Source organism: Petaurus breviceps, unplaced genomic scaffold, assembly GCF_028583685.1.
Source record: "Petaurus breviceps papuanus isolate PSGF00001 unplaced genomic scaffold, PetGlider_PUasm1.0 38, whole genome shotgun sequence".
Taxonomy (NCBI): domain Eukaryota; kingdom Metazoa; phylum Chordata; class Mammalia; order Diprotodontia; family Petauridae; genus Petaurus; species Petaurus breviceps.
The window spans coordinates 41,143,605-41,165,950 of record NW_027186304.1 but is presented as its reverse complement, the minus strand read 5'-3'; the positions used below and the strand labels follow the sequence as shown (position 1 = coordinate 41,165,950).

Here is a 22,346-nt window from a genome sequence, read left to right as displayed (position 1 = left end):
AGATGCTGTGCTAACCAATTTGTATTTTATTTGTTCCTCACCACAACCCTAGGAGTTAGGTGCTAGTATCTTCATTTTACAGATGAGGAAACAGAAGACAAGGTTAAGTGACTTGCCCAGGGTCACAGTGTGAGACTGTATTTGAACTAGGGTCTTCTTGAGTCTTAGGATCTGCGTTTTATTCACTGTACATCCTAACTGCCCCCAATGTTTTGTTTGCTGTAAGCTGTTGTCTGAACCTGTAAGGAACTCCCACTGAAGGCACTCTACCTACCACTTCAGCTCATCAATGGGTCCACAACTTGTCATCTTGGATCATGGCTGGGGCCAATAAGAAATGAAGTTCCTTTTCCAGCATCACACAAACATGAAGCTGAAAACTGCTACCTGTCTGACATGTAATAAGGGGCCATGATTCTATGAATTCATTACCTCCATGTCTTTTTGCCTTTTGGAGGGCAATAGGAGTTAAGTAACTTTCCCAAGGTTACACGGCTAGTTTTTTTGTGTGGGTGTTAAGTGTCTGAGGCTGGAACTGAACTCAGGTCCTCCTGACTCCGGGGCCAGCGCTTTACTCACTGCGCCACCTAGCTGCCCCACCTTCATGGCTTCTTACAGCACCAAATCATTTCATTCTATCTACGTACTGCAGTTTTGAGGGAGCACATTTTAAAATCAATGGCCATCTGCTGTTTCCAGTTCTTTGTGGCTATAAAGTGCCAATGCTGGAGGCAAGTAGGTGATGCAGTGGATAGAAGCACCAGTTATGAAATCAGGAAGACCCAAGTTCAAATGTGACCTCAGATGCCTTCCTAGCTTTGTGACCATGAGCACATCATCTTACTTCCATTTGCTTCAGTTTCCTAAAATGGGGATAACAACAGCACCTCCCTCACTGGGTTACTATGAGGATCAGCTAAGATGTTCATGAAACACTTGGCTTGATGCACAGCACACAGTAAATGCAAAATAAACAGTAGTTATTGTTACTAGACTTTTCTTTTTGTCAGTGACTTCCTTGGGCTATTTGCCTCACGGTAAAGTCTCCATGTCAAAGGTTATGGACATTGCAGTCTTTCTGTATAACTTCAAATTAGCAACACTACTTATAATAGCAAAGACCTGGGATATAAGTTTTATAGCTATCTAGGCGTGACTGAACAAACTGTGGCATAAAAATGTAATCGATTATTATTCCAACACTAGAAAGAATTTGAAGAATTTGAGAAATGTGGGAAAACTGAACTGAAACAGTGTGAAGGATGTAGAACCAAAATAATATATACAACCACCATAATGCAAATTAAGACAACCCTGAAAGGCAATAAAATTAAAATATGTTAGTGCCAAATTATTCCAGTTAAAGCATATTATTATTACTGTTAGCAATTAGTAACACGAAATAACATGTATCTTCAGTTGTAAATACTCTTATTAAATAATTTTGCCTAACATTTTTATGGAAAGGCTTATGGGGAACAGGGAAAATGACTAATATGACAAATGAAATCCAGTGAGGACTGTAAAAATATGATCCTACAATTTTTTAACAACCCAGAAAACTGCTACTCAACATAATGATGAAATCTTAATAAAGCTGCCCCCAGCCCCAATATTCTAACTTCTTTAACGGCCACACTGAATAGCAGGCCCACTGCACCTACCTAGTCACTCACCCCCCCCCCAACACACTCAATATCCTAACTTCTTCATATATGTGCTACTGCTCACTAGAACAGGTGTGTCCATGAACTCATATATCCCACAGAAACAGCAGGTGTGTCCACAACCACATCCATCTAGTCTCAGAGAGGACCACATACTCAGCCAATCAGAAAATAGCACCATCAGCATGCCCAAGCAGGATAGGGACCTCAAAACAACAGAAGAGACTTTCCCTAGGTTAGCCCCTGTGCAGTAACAGTAAAGAACTGACTTGGAGTGAACTTAGGATGTAACAAGGCTTGTAATAATATCATTATCATACATACACACACCCCTAAATGGGTTTTTCTGTATGAATTGTAAATAATTGCATGTGCAGTCCCACTCTGGCTGGGACCTCTCCCCACCAGACCTAATTCCTTAACAAACCCCTCCTGCCTTTTTAATATTCATAATTTCTGTTACGTAGCTGCACTTTACCCTATAAAAATTCATCTTGCTGTCTCAGAAGTTCCTCTTGGAACTTAGACCTGCTGGTTCCTCTTGGAACTTAGACCGCTTCATGAGAGGTGTCAATCTCAAATGAATGCCTGTACTTGGATTAGAGGTAGCCTTTGAACTCTGAGACGCTTCCACAACACATCATGAATTCATAACAGTTTTTGGTGTCCCTGGGTGGGCAGAGTCTAAACCCCAACAATAACATAAAGGTTACTTTGCAAGAGAGGTCAGTGTGCATTAGAGAAATACACATAATGTTACAGTAAATGTTTATACTTTATTGAATATTTAATTTCAAAGAATTTTTTTGTGTGTCCATAAATTCAAATTGCTTTATCAAACATATGCTTAAAGAAAATCCCATCTGGCAAAAGCCTCAGAATCTGAGTGGAATATAACCACAAATCTAGATTAAAATGCCACTGCTTCCAACATTATTGGGATTATCTTTCTGAAAATTCTATATAGCAGATTGAAAAAAAGCTACAAATTGTATCCCAAAAGCTCAGACAAAAGCTGTGTGCTTAACAATGCAAACAAAGTAGGTAATTTATTCTGTAAAACTGTAGTAAATTGCTGAATAGTATCAATTTTTTAGGTGGTACAAGAACACAGCCTTAGACCATTTTCTTTGATTTTCTCTTCTCTACTTCTTCCTTTTCCTTTTCTATATCCACAACTTGAGATTCAATTTCTTTGGCACTAAACATCTGAAATGAAATAAAATGTAATTTAATTTAAAAACTGTTACTCTTTGGATTAATCGTGAAATAAATATTCAGATAAATACATAGGTTAATAAACTACTCTCTAAAGACAGCAATAACAAGATAGCAAACAAAAGACAAAATAATTTTCAATTATGTAGATTATACCTAGAAGGTCTATAGAAATGAATTTAAACTCCGTTATTCTCAAATACTATCAGTTTTGGGGCAGCTAGGTGGTACATTGGGTACAAAGCACTGGCCCTGAAGTCAAGAGGATCTAAATTCAAATCCAACTTCAGACACTTACTAGCTGCGTGACTCTGGGCAAGTCACTTAATCCCAATTACCTCCAAAAAAAATTTAAAACCCAAAATAACATAAATTTTAAATTTCAAAAACCCTACCTTTACAAGATGATGCACCAGATTCCTATAGTGTTTCTTTTTCCAAAATCACTTAGACCAGAAAAGTCAAAGAAAAAAAATGAAGGCAAAAAACATGCATTTTTGTCATACTGCTTTATAGCATACTATTACCACTCACAACCTGTTATTAGAGAAGGAATCATTATTTCTCCTTTTTCTTCACTATTTGAGTGGCATAGTATTTTTCAACTATTTCTCTCAGTAAAAAGCAGGATAAAAATAAATAGGTAGATAAATACAAAAATGAATGGGAGAGATGATTAAAAAAATTACTTCTCTCCTCTTCCATAGTTAGAGAAAAGGACAATTTACTTCTCTTCCCATTAGTTCACATATCATTACTATGCAAATGATATTTCTATCTATATATATAGATGTATATATATATATATGTCATAGTATCTATATCGATATAGATATAGATATAAACAAACACACACCTATCCAAGCCCAACCTTTCTACTCATCTTCAGTCCTGCATAGGCAACTGCTTGGTGGACTTTTTCATCTGGATGTCCTAGAAGCATCTCAAACTCAACATGTACAAAAAGGAATTCATTAAACTTACAGTTCCATAAACACCACCCTCCTCTAAACACCTATTTCTGTAAGGGGACTGACAACCTCTCCCAGTCACCTAGGTTTGTAATCTCTAACATCATCATTCTTGACTCCTTCCTCTCCCTCATCTTTTTTTTTTAAGCAACTGGGGTTAAGTAACTTGCTCAAGGTTACACGGCCAGTTACTTCTGGGTGTGGTGCTAAGTATCAGAGCCCGGATTCAATCCCAGGTCATCCCGACTCTGGGGCCGGTGATCTTACTCACTGAGCCACCTGGCCACCCTCCCTCATCTTTTTATAAGCCAATCAATGGCTAAATAATGTTTATTCTACTAATCAATCAACAGACCTTTAACACCTACTATACTATGTTCCATCCCCAATGGTAACTTTTGGGTATATACAATACAAACACTAAAGATTAGCAAACCCTTACATTCCAGGAGCTGAGAAGAACACAATGTTTTATCTTCTCTCAACCAAGAGTAACATTCTTTCAACCAATATTGACTATTGTCGTCTAGTTAGATCCCAATTCCTCATGATCCCCTGGATTATACTGTCCATGATTTTTTCTTGGCAAAGATACTGGAGTGATTTGACATTTCCCTTTCCAGTGCATTAAAACAAACAGAAGTCAAGTGCCTTGTCTGAGCCACCTGGCTGCCCCAAATCAGGAAGACCCGAGTTCAAATCCAGCATCTGACACTTACTAGCTGTGTGACCCTGGGCAAGTCATTTAATCCTGTTTGCCCAGTGTCCTCATCAGTAAAATGAACAGGAGAAGGAAACAGCAAATCACTCCAGTAGCTTGACCAAGAAAACCTTAAACAGGGGGGAGTCAGACACAACTCAAATGAACAACAACAACTTTTTTTTACCCCCACTTTTGCCTACTCTTTATAATTTTCTTAAAAAGATTTAATTTAGCCTTGCTTATTTTGGAGGTTTCTGTTATTAATTTTTAAGGAGATTATTGAACGTGTAGACTCCTATGAAACCTCTCATTCCAGATCTCTTTGCTATCCTCATTTTAATTTCTACAGTAACGTGAAAAACAATTTAAGAACCTGTTACAATGGCTTTGGATTTTATGTTTTGAGACTAAAGCTTCTAAGAACCTAAAAGATAACTATTCAGATAAATATGTAAGTTAATTCTCTACTCTTCAATGATAGCAAATTTTGGAAGCAAATAACCTTTTAATCTTTTGCCAGGGGGTATAATGGAAAAAACTCTGGACCTGCCATCAGAAAACTTTGGTTCAAATCCTCACTAGCCCTTTGGGTCTTGGCTTCCTTGCCTCTAAAATGAATGGGCTGAACCAGATGACCTCCAAGGTCTGAAATTCTAAACCTAGGACCCCATGATCCTCCAAGCTCTAAACCTTATGTTCTTACTTCAACTATGTAAGAAATTGTAGGAGGAGACTCAGAGTGGAACAGTACAGTGGATGTAAATGGAAAGGAGAGTCAAGGGTATGGCAAATATGAAGTTTAATAGACTAGGTCTCACTGAGGGGAGGAAACATCTGTTTTCAGTTAAAGTTATAAGAACTGGGTATTTTTTTTAAGTGTACAATAATTATTAGCAAAGGAAAGCTAGGTGGCATAAAGTGCCAGGCCTGGAGTTAGGAAGACTCATCCTCCCCAGTTCAAATCTGGCTTCACATTCTTACCAACTATGTGATCCTGGGTAAGTCACTTAACCCTGCTTGCCTCGGTTTCCCTATTTGTTAAATGAGCTAGAGAAGGAAATAGCAAGCCTCTCCAGTATCTTTGCCGAGAAAACCCCAAGTGGGGTCACAAAGAGTTGGACACAACCAGAACGACTGAACAATAAAATTATCAGCAAAGGAACATAACATCATCCCACCATCAAAATATGTGAAGTGTTTTGAAGAGCAAATCTTGAAGATTATGCAAATATTAGCTATGATTTTTTTTATTTTCATAGGTTCAAGATTATCTACATGTACATAAAATCCAGGCTGCTCTACTAATAATACCTGGGCCTGTTCTTCTAAGTCTTCTTGACATGAACCACTAATTACATGTCAATTGCAACTCTCTTAACTGTCCTGTTTCATATACTATGGATATCCTATGCTCCAGCTCAAGTGGGCTCCTGTACAGGTCTCACCAACTTCAACTTGTCTTACATCAACCAAAAATACAAATAGCTAGCATTTATATAGTGCTTTAAGGTTTGCAAAGTGCTTTACAAAAGTCATTTTATCCCTACAATAACCCTTGGAGGTAGATGCAATCATTATCTCCATTTCTGCAGATGAGGAAACTGAAGCCAATGGAGATTAAAGTGACTTACCCAGGGTCACACAGATAATAGGTGCCTGAAGGCAGTTATGAATTCCTATCTTCCTTACTCCAGGACCAGCATTTTATCCACTGAGTTACCTACTTGCTCAGCATCACAGGGTTTGCTACCAACAAAGTCCTACCAAGTAGGTATGGCAAAACCATGTAATAATTGCCAGGAATTATTGGGTCCAATCAATTAGCATTTACGAAGTACCGACTATATGTCTGGAGCCATACATAGCACTCCTCAGAACTATATGGCAACAGTCCTTACCCAGAAAATGCAGGGCTTTCCCTGATAGAAAAGAATGTACCTTCAAACACATTTGCTCTTATTATTTTCAGGCTCTTAACAGCACATACAATGATGAATATAGCTTGTTTACAACTGAGTGCATTATGACTATGTAGTAATGCTGAAAGCATCAGTCAGAGAGAGAAAACAGGAGTCATGTCACAAGGGGTCACCAGATGTTAGGGGACATTGTGCATTTAATTGAGGTGCATAGGTGTCAAGGAGGACTGGTTCTGTTAGGAGATGCATAGCTCAGATACTTTCTTTAAAAAATTCCTTTTTTAACCAATCACTTTTACCTTCAATGGCTGGTTTCTTCTTATGATAGCAAGCTCAATGTTTTTCCCACCAGACTGTACAACCTAGAGTGATAAAAGCACCGGATTAGGAGTGTTTCCAAGGCCAATAAGGCGGGGAGAGGGAAACAAGCTCTTCTGAAGGCCATTTGTGGTAATCAAGCATTGTGCTGGGTGACTTACTTCTAGCAGTGCTCTTATTGCTAATTTGATAGCTTCACTATCAGTTGCTATAGTGCCTTCTGTGTAATTTTTTTCCAGAAATTCACGAACAGTCTTAGCACTGCGGCCTATTGCATTTGCCTGGAAAAGAAAAGATAATTATAAACATTACTGCAATATAAATGCATTTGTTTTCCAATTTCTGATTCTAGGTAGCCCCTAAGAGTTTTACATATAGGACTTATCCAGAATAAACTTGGAATTTTAGACTTAAAAAAACTAATAAATGTTTTATTTAATAATTCATATTTCACTAATCCTCTCTGATTAAACAAAGATATGAACAAATAATTCACAAAAGAATTATAAACTATTAATCACCATATGAAAGAATATCCAGGCAGTTTTCAGAGGAACAAAAGCTATCAATAATCATAAGAAAAATAACTCCCTAATAATAAGAAAAATGCAAATTAAAACAACTCTGATGTATCACCTCACACCCATAGGATTGTCTAAGATGATGAAAATGGCAAATGCTACAAGAGATATGGGAAAACAGGCACACTGATGCATTGTTGGTAGAGCTGTGAACTTGCCCAACCATTCTGGAAAGCAATTTGGAACCATGCCCAAAAAGCTATTAAACTGTGCATACCTTTTGGCACAGTAAAACAGTCATACTAGGTCTATCCCTCAAAGAGATCAAAGAATGGTGAAAAAGATTCAAATGAACAAAAATATTCATTGCAGTTTTTTGTGATGTTAAATTGGAAGCTGATGAGATACCCATGAATGTAAGTGAAGACTACTGTGCTATAATAAATGGTGAAGGGAAGGGTTTCAGAGAAACCTGGGAAGACTTGTATGAATTGATGCAAAGTGAAGTAAGCAGAAGCAGGAGAACAAATTATTCAGAAAGAACAATTATATAAAGATAATTAATTCTGAAATACTTAGTAACTCTGATCAACACAATGACCAACCACAATTCCACAGGATTCGTGATAAAACAAACTGTTCATCTACTGAATGATGGAGAGCTGATGGATTAAAAAATACAGATTTTTTTTTCTCCTTTTTTTCTTTTGGACATGGCTAACATGAGAATTTGTTTTGCATGAATGCACATATTTGTAATGGGTTTTATTTTTCTTGTTTTCTCAAAGGGGAGAGGGAAAGGAGAGAATTCCAAACTTAAAACTGAAATTTAATATCCAAATCATATGTGGAAATCAAAATAACTCTGAAGTTTCTTTCACCTCACAATTAACAAACACAAAAATGACAAATAGTAGGAACAGTCAAAGATGAAGGACCTAGCTGTTTAAATGGTCCAAATTGTTAATGGTGCTGTGAAAACATTCTGGAAAGCAACATGGAATTATGTTCAAAAAGTGATTGGAATGTCAAACTCCTTTGATCTAGAGATCCCAGGGTCAGGCATATTTTACTGTTTTTCTTCCCCCCACAAAAACCCCCAATCCCATATATGCCAATAGCAAGATTGTCTTTTGGATAGTGGCACTGGATTTGGAGCTGGGATGATATGGGTCAAATCTTACCTCAAATGCTTATTATCTGTGTGATCCTGGGCAAATTACTTTCTCTATGTCTCAACCATCCCCTCATTCCCCAATTTCTAACTTCTCCTTATAGAGGGGTCTCTATGAGGGGGTTGACTGGACTCAGTAGCTTCTAGAAGTTATTTAGTCTAGCTCTAAATCTACAAACTCACTGCAAATAAGATTGTCTCATTCTTTGTACTTATATCCCTAGTACATCACATATAGTACATATTAAAAAAATACTTCTTGATTGATCTTATTAAGGGGAGAGAACAATTATTTATTAACCACTTGATGATAAGGCCAGTCCTACATTAAGTAGTTTACAAATATTGCCACATTTGATCCTCACAACAACCTTGGGGGGAAGGTGCTATTATTATCCCCATTTTTACAATTTAGGAAAACGAAGCCATCTTAAGTGAAGTGACTTGTCTGGAGTGATACAACAACTAGTAATTGTCTGAGGCTGGCCTGGAATTAGGATCCTTTGTACCTCAAGGCATTCATAGCCCTACTTTTTGTGTAGCCAAGCGGTAGAAATAAAGGGGACATATCATCTGGAGAACAACAGACACACAAGTTGTAGGAGCCCTTCTCATTGCTAGGTAACTCCTCTACTCCTCAACCATCCCTTCATTCCCCAATTTCTAACTTCTCCTTATCCACAGGCACTGAAATCCTTAACAAAACAAATCACTAAAAGGGTCGCTTGATTCTACCATCCCTGCAGGGTACAGTCCTATGTCTCACCTTCCTTTCTCATGTAAAATAGCTAAGAAAAAAGTCTATCCTTAATGTTTCCACTTTCTTATTTCTCAACCCCTGGCAATATGACTTCAGTGTTCAACACTTAACTGACTCTAATCTTTCTACCAAGGTTATTACCAATGCTTAATTGCTAAATCTAGTGGACTCTTCTTCATTCTCATCCTTCTTGATACAGTGTTTTGTTTTTTTGCTTTTTGGAGGGCAACTGGGTTTAAGTGACTTGCCCAAAGTCACACAGCTAGTAAGTGTGTCAAGTGTCTGAGTTCAAATTTGAACTCAGGTCCTCCTGACTCCAGGGCCAGTGCTCTATTCACCGTGCCACCTAGTTGCCGCCCTGATACAGTGTTTATGCAGAATTACTGAATCTTAAGGAAGAAAATGGCTCCCTGAAAATCAGAATTGGGAAAGGGGAAGTCAGTGAAGTTATGAGATCTATAAATATTTAATATGTATTTAGTAGTAAATATTTAATAAAAATAAATAATAAACATGTAATGAAAAAATAGAAGAATGTGAAACATCTCATAAGAAAAACTCATCTGGAAAACAGATCAGGAAGAGAAAACAAAATAATTGGACTACTCGAAAGAAAGCTATGATCAAAATAAGAATCTTGATAGAATAATAAAAGAAATAACTAAAGAAAATTGTCCTGAAGCATTAGAACAAGAGGGGAAAGTAGAAATATTAAAAAAATCCACTGATCACTACTGAAAGACAGCCTATGAGGAAAACCATAGGAATATTATAGTCAAATTCCAAAACCCCCAGCTCAAAGATAAAAGTATTACAAGCAACAAGAAAAAAACCATTTAAATATGGTGGTGCACAATTAGAATCACACAAGACCTAGCAGTGCCAACACTAAAAGATCCTAGGTCTTGGAACACTACATATCAAAGAGCAAAAGAACTGGGGATCGGGCGAAAAATATCAGACCTGGCAAACCTAAACATAATCCTGAATGAAAAAAAAAATGGACATTTAATGAATTGTCAGATTTTTAGAACTTAGTCTAAAATCAAACAAAAAAAACCCGATAGAAGATTTGACATACAAGAGCAAAGAGAAATATAAGGTAGATATCAAAGACTAATTACAAGGTGACAGACTGTTTACCTTTTACCCATGCAAATTGTAAAATGAATGTCTGAGACTGTTATTAGTAACTGGGAAGTTTATAAGAAATTGGGGTAGAGCTGAATATGATATGACTTTAAAAGTTAAAAATATCTATTAACACTTAAAAGAGTAATTACCTTATACAAATGAGGTATGAAAAGGAAGAAGCGACACAGAGGAACTAGATGGGGGAGGAGGGCTGGTAGTTCTGACAACCTCCTTTCAGTGGGAATGGCTTCAAAAGGGAACAATGCATGTGCATCTTAGAAGAATATAAAAATTCAGAAGGAAATAAGACACTAAGAGGGTGGGGAGGGGGTAGAGGATAAGAGAGAGATCTTTAGAGGGGAGGGTAAAGGAACAGGTCAAAGTGGGGTATAGACAGGTGTCTAGATTTATGGGAATGGGAGGATAAGGGAGGGTTCCTTGAAGGGGGGTAGATTAGATGAGCAAGGTAGTAGGTAAAGTAGAGAAGTCAGGAGGGATAGGCACATACATAAAGACAAAGATCAGGAGTGGAATTTGTTAGGGAAAGTATATGTCTATGTATGTATGTATGTAAATATATCCATACTTAATTGTAGCTGGCAGTGGGGGAAGGAGAATAAAAGAAAATAAAATGTTCACGAGAACAAAAAAACTTATAAGGAAGCAAAGAAAACATGGACAGTTCTCAACACATAGTATTTTATATCTGTACACACATGCATACATACGTATGCATGTATATAGGCTTTCATGAAATGGAAATTTATTGCTATATATTTTGAATCCTCTCTTACATTCTGCTGTGCACATGTTTTTTTCCCCTTGCTTTAATATTTAAGTTTATGCTTCTTTTCTCATTCTTGTTGTGTATTTAAATTTTAGTATTTAAGTCTAAAATTTTAAAAAAAATTGCTGCAATACCTCCCCCCCATAATACTCCCCTCCTTATGTTTTCATGATACTGCTTTATCAAGGTTCTTTTTCAATCTGATGTGATCTATCCTTTCTCAACAGCTTTGCTGGATCCATGAAAATCCTCATGCACATACTCCATGTGTGTGAATAGACCCCAGTCAGGCCTCTGCCCCCAGCTGGGTCCCCTTCATCATTTTTTTCAATAATCTCAACAGCTCATGTGAGTTTAACTGTCACCTCTCTGCAGGTAATTCTCTAATTTACATATTTAGCCCTCATGTCTCTCAGCTGAGGTCCTACATCTCTAATAAATAGCCTGCTGGACATTTCCCCATAGATGTCACCACAGGTATCTCAAATTGAACATGTTTGAAGTCAAATTCATTGTGTTCTCCCCTAAATCCCCCCTCTCTGCCTGACTTCTCTCCTTACTGAAGGTACCTCACATATTATGACCATGTAAGAGGAAAAATTAATTGGAATAAATGGACAAAGGATACTGATAATCTTCTTGGATTGGACCTATGATTTTCTCCGTGTATGACACTCCTAGTAAATATTTGCCTCTAATAGCAGGTCAACACCTCTGCTACATCTTATTGTCCTAAAAAGTTGCCCCAGGGAGTGGGATGGGGAGAGAAACTAAGGGGTTAAGTAACTTATACAAGGTTCCCACAGCCAGTATATGGCAGAGCTGGCCTTGAATCTAGGTTGTCCTTACTGGAAGTCACTGTCAGACACTAGGGTGAGAGTGGAGAGCAGGGCAAGCTGAGGGGGAGCCTGACATACAAATTGTTTTGATGTTTTATGAAAATTAATTAAACTGTAAATAGCTACAAGTGGGTATAATTGATTTTTAATAATTCCAGTATTTCTAATAAATAATTTTTTAAAGTATAACAACATCAAGCATCTAAAATACAATTTCTGATTTGTAATAACATTATCTTATTGCTTAGATGGTACTCCTAGGTTTCTTTCTTTCTTTTTTTTTTTTTTTAAGTAATCGTGGTTAAGTAACTTGCCCCAGGTTACACGGCCATTTTTTTTGTGTGGGTGTTAAGCATCTGAGGCCGGAACCGATCCCGGGTCCTCCTGACTCCGGGCTGGCACTCTTACTCACTGCGCCACCTAGCAGCCCCAACTCCCAGGTTTCTAAAGAGCACTTATCACAACAACCCCACGAGGTAGGGAGGATTATTATTATACCCCATTGTATAGCTGAAGCACCTGAAGGACAGAGGGTGACTTGGATCACACAGATAGCACATGTCAACAGGGAGAACTGAACTCAAGTCTCTTCATTTGAGTCCGGCATTCTTCCTGTTATACCAGTCTGCCTCTCTATAAAGAATAAGTTCTATATTTCATAATTTCATGATTATTTTTTCCATCCATAAACATTTAACATTTCTCAAACTTTGCTCCTCTTTATGAAAAGAAAGGAGACCACCATGTTTATAATAAATCAAGAGACTTCTCTAGCCATCTGTACGCAGTGTCATAGTGAATAGAAGGCATTTCTTCTGGAAGTATCCGTGTCATGAGTGGTATTTCTGACGTGACAGAGAGCTTTGTTGTGCATCCTAAAGTGATAATGTACAAACACTTTAGAGGAATGACTTCCCTCAACTTCTAAATAAAAGAGAGTAATGCATACCTTCCAAGCATGATAAGTACCAGATGGGTCAGTCTGATATAACCTTGGGATACCATCATCATCAAAACCAACAATTAAAGCAGAAATGCCAAAAGGTCTGCGTCCGTTGCTCTGTGTGTATCTCTGGAGGTGAAAAGTTTTCATAATTATTAGTTTTAGTAAGCTACTGTTAAGATAAGACAATTTTCTGGCTGTATATAAAAATTAAGAAGCTTCATTTTCAATAATCACATTCTCAATGGTAGTTAAGCAGAGATGTGCTTAGTGTTTTAACAGCTAGCTCTGCAAAAAAAAAAAAGCTATGACACATTTTTAACCTGCATTCTTAATATTTTATCCATCAATTTCCAAAATCAACAACACTAATAGCTACCATTTACATGGTCCCTACTGTGTGCCAGAGCCCTGTGCTAAGCACTTTAAAATATATCTTACTGGATTCTTTCAACAACCCTGGAAAGAAGGAAGGTGCCATTATTATCCCCATTTTACAGTTGAGAAAAATGAGGCAGATAGCAGTTACATGACCTGCCCAAGATCACACAGCTAGTAAGTATCTGAGGCTGGTTTTGAACTCAGGTCTTCCTGACTCCAGACCCAGCTTTCTCTCCATTGCACCATCTAGCTGCTACCCTAAAAATAAATAATAAATGACTAATAAATCAAGATCCAATTTTTATCGTTTGCTGAATTCTGAGGTGTAAAATGGTCACGCTGAAAATTGAACAATGAGCTCAGCAGAAGCTGCACATAGCACCATCCCTGCAGTGAAGTTTCCTAAGCCTGAGTACTTCTAACAAAGCGAATTCTCTATGCATCAAGCGTCCTCCTACATGTTTTAAAATAAACTCTTATCCTACACTTTCATATCCAGGTATATATTCACTTCATGTTTTTTCTTTGTCATACACAGGCACTGAGACTTCTGCCACTTTCCTAACTAAACCTTTCCTGACTCCCCCACACCATAATGACTCATCCCTTGTTGGGAATTCCTTCAACACTTAAGAGTCTATTAATAATACACGACCACATATTTTTGAGCTTGTAGGATCTCAGGGGACATCTGGCCCAACTCTCTCATCTTGCAGATGAGCAAATGGAGGTCCATAGAGTTTAACTGATTCACCTAAGGATATAGATTGCAAACTTGTCGAAGGCAATGAACTAAACTTTATTTTCTCTATCTTCCATATTATCTTTGTGGCATATCTCTATGTACAAAGTAACTTCATAAACATGACTTGTTTCAATTAATTTTCCCAAATGATAATGCCACCCCCTGCCCAAGAAAAATAAATTTCTCATCTCCTTTCTAAAAACTTAGCATGACTTCATGGGACTTAAGAGGATTTAAAAGGAACAATGGATTATATCTTTACAACAACAATGTAAGAGTGAGAAAGAATGAAATTTAATTAGATGCTGGTTTTTAAAATGTCTACACGACTGAGCTGTTAACTCGGTAAATACAAATGATAAAAACAGAAGCAACCACCAGCCGCCTTCTACTTAATAAAGTTCTATATTTCTATCAAGAGGCAGCTGGGGGTTCAGCGGATAGAACACTGGGCCTGCAATCAGGAAGACCCGATTTCAAATCCACCCTCAGACAATTCCTAGTTGTGTGACACTGGGCAAGTCACTTAACCTCTGATTGCCTGACAAAACGGAACCACTGGAGAAGAGAAAATGAAAAACCACTCCAGTATCTTTGCTAAGAAAACCCCAAATAGGGTCATGAAGGGTTGGTCACAACTAAAATGACTGAACGACAACATACTTCTATCAACTGTCCACAGTCCTGCTCCTCTGAAGAAATCTGATCTTGTCCAATTTCTGAAGCTTAACAGATTCAGACATGGTTTGCATTTGGATGAGAAATAGCAAACATCGAGGAATACTGGATGTTGATACCTTAAAGGAAGAGCATAGCCTAATGGACAGAAGGTCCATCTTGGAGTCAAGAAAGACCTGCATCCAAGTACTGCCTTTAATACCTGCTGACTGACCGGAAGGAAGAGGGGACAATTCTATGAGAAGTGGGAATGCTTCCCCAGTAGGGGGGGGATGGCTAGTGCCAAGCACAGAGATGGTAGATGGAGTTACTGCGCATGAAGAACAGAGAGAAGGCCAATTTGGCTGGACCATAGAGTAGCTTGGGCAGGGAGGACTCTCCAACGAGGACAGAAAGACAGGTTGGGGCAAAATTGTAAAGGGCTTTAAAAGCTCAACAGAGAAGTTACTATTTTTTATTAGAGGTAACCATGAACCATTAGAATTTGCTGAACAAAAGTGACAGAGACAGATCTGTACTTGAGGACAATCATTTTGGAAGCAGTGTAGGAGGGTCTGGGGTGGGCTAACACTTAATTCAGGGACATCAGTTAAAAGGTAAGAAGTGACGATGCCCTATATAAAGTGATCATAGGAAAGTACATAGAATGAGGCAGAGGTGATAGACGTTGTGAAGACAGAAATGCCAAGATCTAGCAAGTGACTGGATCTATGGGGTGAAGGTAATGCCTAGATTAAAAACATGGAAGTCTAGAAGAGGATGGTGCAAAGATAACTGAAAAAGGAAAAAATAAAGAATCTGGTTTTGTACAAGTTGAGTTGGAGATATGTTTGGAGCATACAGTCTGAAATATCCAATAGGCAAATGAGAGGAAGGGCTGTATTCCAGGCACAGCAGACAGCCTGTGCAAAAAGTATGGAAACAGAATGTGGATTGCCAAGTTTAGAGAGCAGCAAGTTAGTCTGGCATCCCAGTTTGGCTGGAATATAGAGTACATAAAGGGGAGTAAATGAAGCCAGATTAAAGGATAGCAGAACTGAAGCCAAAAGGAACCTCAAAGGTCGCCCAGGCCAAGCTTCTCATTTGAAAGACTTAGCCTAGGAGAGGTAACTTGACCACACAGGTCCCATAGATCTAGAGTGGCTTAGAATCTATTCCTCTGACTCTAAATTCAATAGTATCTGGAGCTTTATAAAGTAAGCTAAAAAGTCTATATATATCAGAGGAAATAGGAAGTATCAGGGAATTGAACACGTTCAGATCTGTTGTGCCTTAGGAACGTTATTTTGGAGGTTGTGTGGAGGATAGAAAGGAGAAAGGGAAGATTGAGAGAAGATAATGCAGTAGTCCAGGCGACAAGAGATGAGGCAGAATCAGCTAGAGCTGCCAAATGACTATCAAAGGGGAATGGGAAAGGGAAGATTAAGTTATAGCTTTGTTAGAAGAAAGGTCTAGTAAGTTTCACACTGCAGTTCAAATACAACCTCAGATACTTCCTAGTTGTGAGACCCTGGGCAAGTCACTAATCTGCCTACCTCAGTTTCTTCATTTGTAAAATGAGGATACAATAACAGAACCTACCTTCCAGAATCATGAGGATAAAACGAGTTAGTATTTGCAAAGAACATTATAAACCTTAAAGCTCTATATAAGTGCTAATTATTATTACTGTTTTTATTAACGAGGAAAGGTAATCTGGGGCTATTCATGAGAGAATGTGATAGAAAACTGTTAAAAGACAGGTGCTTACCTGCTTCAATGTTGCTATGAAACGTGTTATATATTCCACCGTGACTGGGTCCTCCACGGTCAGTTTATGGCTTTGGCACTCCACACGGGCTCGATTAATTACTATTCTAGCATCAGCGGTTAGGCCTGCAAAATACCCAACATGTCATTAAAAGTGGTGTCATTTTTAAGCAAACCATTTTGTCTTAGTAAAAGTGTACTTATTATTAAAGACTGATATTGAAGTGGGGTTTACACATTCCTTATAAGTCTCATTACTAGAAAATAGTCCTACTGATGGACAATTACATAAAATCAAAAAGCTTTTTCATGAATGAAATCAATAAAGACAAAAAAAACCTAGAGAGTTGGAATATATGTGCACCAACTACCACTAATAAAATCCTGATCTTCAAGATATATAAAGAATTGACAGGGGCAGCTAGATGGTGCAATGAATAGAGCACCAGCCCTGGAGTCGGGAGGACCTGAATTCGAATCCAGCCTCAGACACTTAACACAAAAACTAGCCATTTGACCTTGGGCAAGTCACTTAACCCCAACTGCCCTGCCTTTCCCCCTCCAAAAAAAAAAAAGAATTGACAAAAGTACATAATACCAAGCCATTACCCAATAGAAATTAAAAAAAAAAAAAGAATGTTAAAAAAGGCTGTGGAAAGCTATGTATGCAAATATGCTGCTGGAACTCTAAATTGGTCCAATGAACACACAGCTCAGAAGGATCAGAGTCAGGACTCAAACTAATATATTCTGACAATACACTTTCCATTGCATATGATTTTATTAACTTATTCTCATTGCCTGACTTTCTCGTCTATAGGAAATATCTGAGATTTATCATCTTTGCTCCTAAATTACAAGAGGAATACTAGAGAAAAACAAACTACTTTTCTTCCACGGTACCCCAAAAGTTTTTAAAAAATGATTTCACATCATTCTTGCAATACTCCCAATACAATATCACCAAAACATCAACAACTAGGCCAGTATTCATACTTCTTTAACAACTGACTTTTCTAGGAAACCCATATATTTTAGATCTTTTTTCTATACATAGCATGTGACCAATACTGTTATACCTTCTCAATATCCTTAAATCTTACTCCTTTCCCTTTAATGATTTTGTTCTCTCCCATTTCCTGCTCCTACTTCCTTCCATGTGTTCTCTTGTTCACCAACCAGGAAGAAAATTCTGCCAGTCAACAGGGCAAGATCAACCACTGGAATTTTCCAAGCTATAGAAATAGAAAAAGGGCCAAAATAACCTGTTCTCTGTACCAGAAACCGCCTCAATATGTAGTTGCCAAGTACATAAGCATGGTGGCCTAAGACAAGCTGGGTGTGGAGAGCAAGCTCATGTGGAAAATATTATGGAGGATTATAGAAGATGATGAGTAGTATAGGGTCATCAAACAACAGAAGGCAGTGGGGGTAGGGAGCTTGGGGAGAGGAATAAAACCTAAGAAAGCTGTGTTAAACCTAAGTCAGCTCATGTATCAGCATTTCTATGCCATTTATACCCCTCATTAATGACCATCAATAAGTATCAGTAGAACCATTTTTTAAAAAAATGCACGTCAATTCTACAGATTTAAAAATCATAGATTCTTAAGTTACAGCCTCAGAGTTACCTAGCCTAAGCCCCTAGCATATGGAGGAATACCCTCTGATCTTCTAGCTTTGGTGGCTAGGTGGCATGGTAGAGTGTCGGGCCTGGAGTCAAAAGATCTGGGTTCAAACCCAACCTCAGACAATAGCTGTATGATTCTGGGCAAGTCATTTAACTTCTGTGTGCTTTTGTTTCCTCAGTTGTAAAATGGGGATAATAATAGCACTTGCCTCCCAGGGTTGTGAGAATGAAGAGATAATTTTGTAAAGATCTTAATATCTGTAAATCTTTTCTATTTGTATAGATTTTAGTATATCAAGTGGCACATAGTAGATGGCATATAAATACTCTTATTTTCAGTGCTGGATGCCTCACTATCACACTCTAAAGCCGCCACTTCTACTTCTGGACGGCACTAACATTTAAGGAACTCCTTGGTGTCTCCCTGCTGCTCCCACCCAGTGGTCCCAGTCCCAGCTCTGCCCCCCAGATTCACAAAGGATACATCTAATTGCTCCCACGTCTCCCTAAGTTTCCTCAACAGCCCCATAGCTCCTCTGACTGTCTCTCACATAACACAGCTCCTGCTCCAGATGTGGACAGATGAGGATAGAACTCATTCAAGTTATCACACACTGACCGAGACCCCATTTGCCATGGGAAGATGGAGCGGGCAGCTTTGTCATATATAGTCCTGACTAAGAAGAAGGCACACTGGCATGAGAATTTACTCTTAACACTTATTTCCTGGACTGTGTATTCTTTTCACTGTGTTTACTCTTTTTGGAAAACTCTGAACACTGAATTCTTAGGCTACATTCACCCAGGGAGTTGCAACTGCTGCCTAACTACTGTTTTCTGTATGTTCTTCTGCAGCCTCATAATTAAACAAAGGTAGTAAGTGCTTATTTAGAAGAGTTAATCATGGCATTTTATATAAAGTTTAGTCTAACTAACTCCACTGTGCTTCTGATATTACTTTACACAAACAATTGCTTTGGCTTCAATGACAACACTAAACCATTAATAAAGAATTTCTAATTTTATTTACATATTTTTAAATATTTTGAATATTTATTATTTTATTTAAAAAATAAAACCATTAATAAAGAATTTCATAAAGACTCATTAAAGAAGTTTAATTTAAAAATGTAAAATTTGAATAACTTTTAATTCTAAAAACCATATAATTTGATAAAAAGTGAAAAATGTAGAATACTATCAGATGGCACCCAAATTAACCTAACTGTACCTATAGAGTCATATTTACACTTTAACCTTGAATAAGTCCTTTAATCTCTCCAGACCTGAGTTTGTAAAACAAAGGCGTTGGACAAGCTCCCTTGCAATTTTCAGCATGCTATAATTTATCATCTATGAACTTTTCTGGGTCACATAAACATCACTTATGAAATTTTATCAAAATTAGCAAAAGACCTCGGAATTAACAGCTATAACTGACTACTGCTGAGAGTGACTGATTTAGTTACTGAGAAGAGAAAAAAAACTTTTCTCACTATATTAAGACCTCAATTCGATTTAAAAATGACTGGAAAAGTTTTTTTAAAAGTTCCATCTGCTTATTTTTTACTTGGCAGATAGAATTTGATGTATGGAGTAAAAGAGAATACATACATATTTTTGAGCAATATGTTTAAGAAAAAAGAAACATTTTCAACATACTGCATACTGTGAGTGAGGAAAACAAATGAAATACCCCAAAAAATTTACCAAAAGAAACCTAAACTTTTTTTTTTTTTGCCTTTTGGAAGGCAACTGGGGTTAAGTAACTTGCCCAGGGTTACACTGCTAGTTTTTTTGTGTGGGTGTTTAAGTGTCTGAGGCCGGAACTAAACCTGGGTCTTCCTGACTCCAGGGCCGGCCCTTTACTCACTGCGCCACCTAGCTGCCCCCAGAAACCTAAACTTTTAATTAAAAAGTCTTTAATAATCTTTACTAAGTGCATCCTATGTACAAGGTACTATGATAAGTCCTAGGGATTTATCCTAAAGATAAAAAATAATTACAGAGGGGCGGCTAGGTGGCACAGTGAGTAAAGCGCTAGCCCCAGAGTCAGGAGGACCCGAGTTCAGTTCCAGCCTCAGATACTTAACACCCACACAAAAAAAAACTAGCCGTGTAACCTTGGGCAAGTTACTTAATCCAAATTGCCCTCCAAAAAGGCACAAAAAAAAAATTACAGAATTCTTCTCAAGAAACTTAGCAACCATTAGGGGAAAAGACATGCACACCCAAAGTATTACACAGGGTAGGATGCAACGTGAGCAAAGGAGAGAAGATATTGCCTCAACAGAGTCATGAAGGAGATAAGGATTCTCAAAGAACATAGATCATAGATATAGGAGGCCTGACCAAATAAACATAGATAGGAGATGTCATGTTAACATGTGGCCCAAAGCTAGCAGTCCATCTGTCCAGAATCTTAGAGTACGTGAAAGAGAGCAAGAGTACAATGAGGCTAGAAAGGTTATTCTGGACACAGGTTATTGCTAGAACCTTAAATACTAGGAAATGAGTTTCTATTTTTACTGACAGTAGGGAAGAGGGACAGAGTTTTTTAGTTTTCAGTAGAGGCAGCTATGTGGCACAGTGGAGTTCCTGAGCTCAAAACTGGCCTCCGACACTTCTGTGCTGGGTGACCCTGGCCAAGACACTTAACCTCTCTCTTTGCCCCAGTTTCCTCATCTGTAGAACATGGATAATAATAGCATCTACCTATCAGGGTTCTTGGGATCAAATGAGATAACTGTAAACTGCTTACTTAGCATAGTGCCTGGTACACAGCACTATATAAATGTTAGCTATTAATTTATTAAAGTGGGAGAATGATAACTTCAGACCAGATTTCATCTTCAAAGAATATATAAACTTATTAGGGTTCATCTGTTTTTAGAACCAGAAAGATCAATTTTTCCTTCTAGACTGCAAGCTTCTCAAAGACAGGAACTGTCTAGTTTCAAATTTATTTTTCTCCCAACACAGTACTTTAAATACAGCTGGTGCTAATGTTGAATGGAAATTAATAAATACTGAAGTTATTTTATATTTTTACAAATTTCCAAAATCACTCTGTATTTTCCTCTCATTTCCATAAGGCAAGAGTTCTTATCTTTGGATCTATGAACTTGAATATTTTTGTTAATTTTTATTTCAATATAATTGACTTCTTTAATACTAATACTGTATTTTGTTTAGAAATTTTTGAAATTTGAAATTTTTTGTATACACAAACAATATTCTGAGGAGACAGAAGGGTCAGTAGAGAGAACTCTGGGCCTAGAGTCAGGAATATCTGAATTCAAATCTATACTCAGACACTTACAGGGCAACTCACTTTTACCTGTTTGCTTTAATCCACTGGAGAAGGAAATGGCAAACCACTCCAGCATCTTTGCCAAGAAAACCCCATTGACAATACGGTCCATGGGGTCACAAGTAGTCAGACACAACTGAACAACAAAATTCTGAAAAGTGACCCATAGGTTTCAACAAAGATCTATCACCCAAAAAGGTTAAGAAACCCTGTTGTACAAAAGGATAATCCGCAGATATCACATATATTGTATGCATACTAAAAATACCTCATGTTTGTGAAACAGATTATGCAGAGCTTTTCTATTTGTTATCCTATCTGATCCTAACAAACACCCTTTGAGGACAGGTTGGACAAGTGTGGCCTTCCCCATTTTATAGATGAGGAAACTGAGACTCAAGAAGTTACATGAATTGCCCTATTATCTCACAGGGATAAGTGGTAGAAGTGGGACTCAAACCCAGGTGTTCCAACTCCAAGGCATTCTTTCCACTATACCATACTATCCCTACCTACCTCTTATGAGTACCATGAAGATAAAATAAAATTAGCTATCATCATTATTATTATTGTAATTTTGCTTTTTGGAGGAGGGGAAGGTAGGGCAATTGGGGTTAAGTGACTTGTCCAAGGTCACATGGCTGGTTTTTGTGTTAAGTGTCTGAGGCTGGATTTGAATTCAGGTCCTCCTGACTCCAGGGCTGGTGTTCTATTCACTGCACCACCTACCGTGTTTCCCCGATAATAAGACCTATCCCGAAAATAAGCCCTCCCCTAACTGTGTAAGATTCCTCTAAAATAAGCCCTATTGAGATTGCTACTGTAGTGAAGGTGATCCCCTCCGCTACACGCTACATTACGGAACCCTCTGTATGCACTGTTCCCCCCCCCCCCCC

General features: G+C 37.9%; 1 protein-coding gene across 1 annotated transcript in view; it reads right to left on the bottom strand.

The window, feature by feature from the left end:
• Positions 1-2,506: 2,506 nt before the first annotated feature.
• The window catches only part of PSMA8 (proteasome 20S subunit alpha 8), a 37,410-nt gene continuing 17,570 nt past the window's right edge, over positions 2,507-22,346 (bottom strand). The window contains exons 3-7 of the mRNA XM_069099497.1: positions 16,509-16,633; positions 12,961-13,083; positions 6,958-7,077; positions 6,778-6,840; positions 2,507-2,876 (exon numbers count right to left, since the gene is read on the bottom strand). Coding sequence (XP_068955598.1) covers positions 2,784-2,876; positions 6,778-6,840; positions 6,958-7,077; positions 12,961-13,083; positions 16,509-16,633 — 524 coding nt within the window. The 3' untranslated portion in view covers positions 2,507-2,783. The remainder of the gene's footprint in view (positions 2,877-6,777; positions 6,841-6,957; positions 7,078-12,960; positions 13,084-16,508; positions 16,634-22,346) is intronic.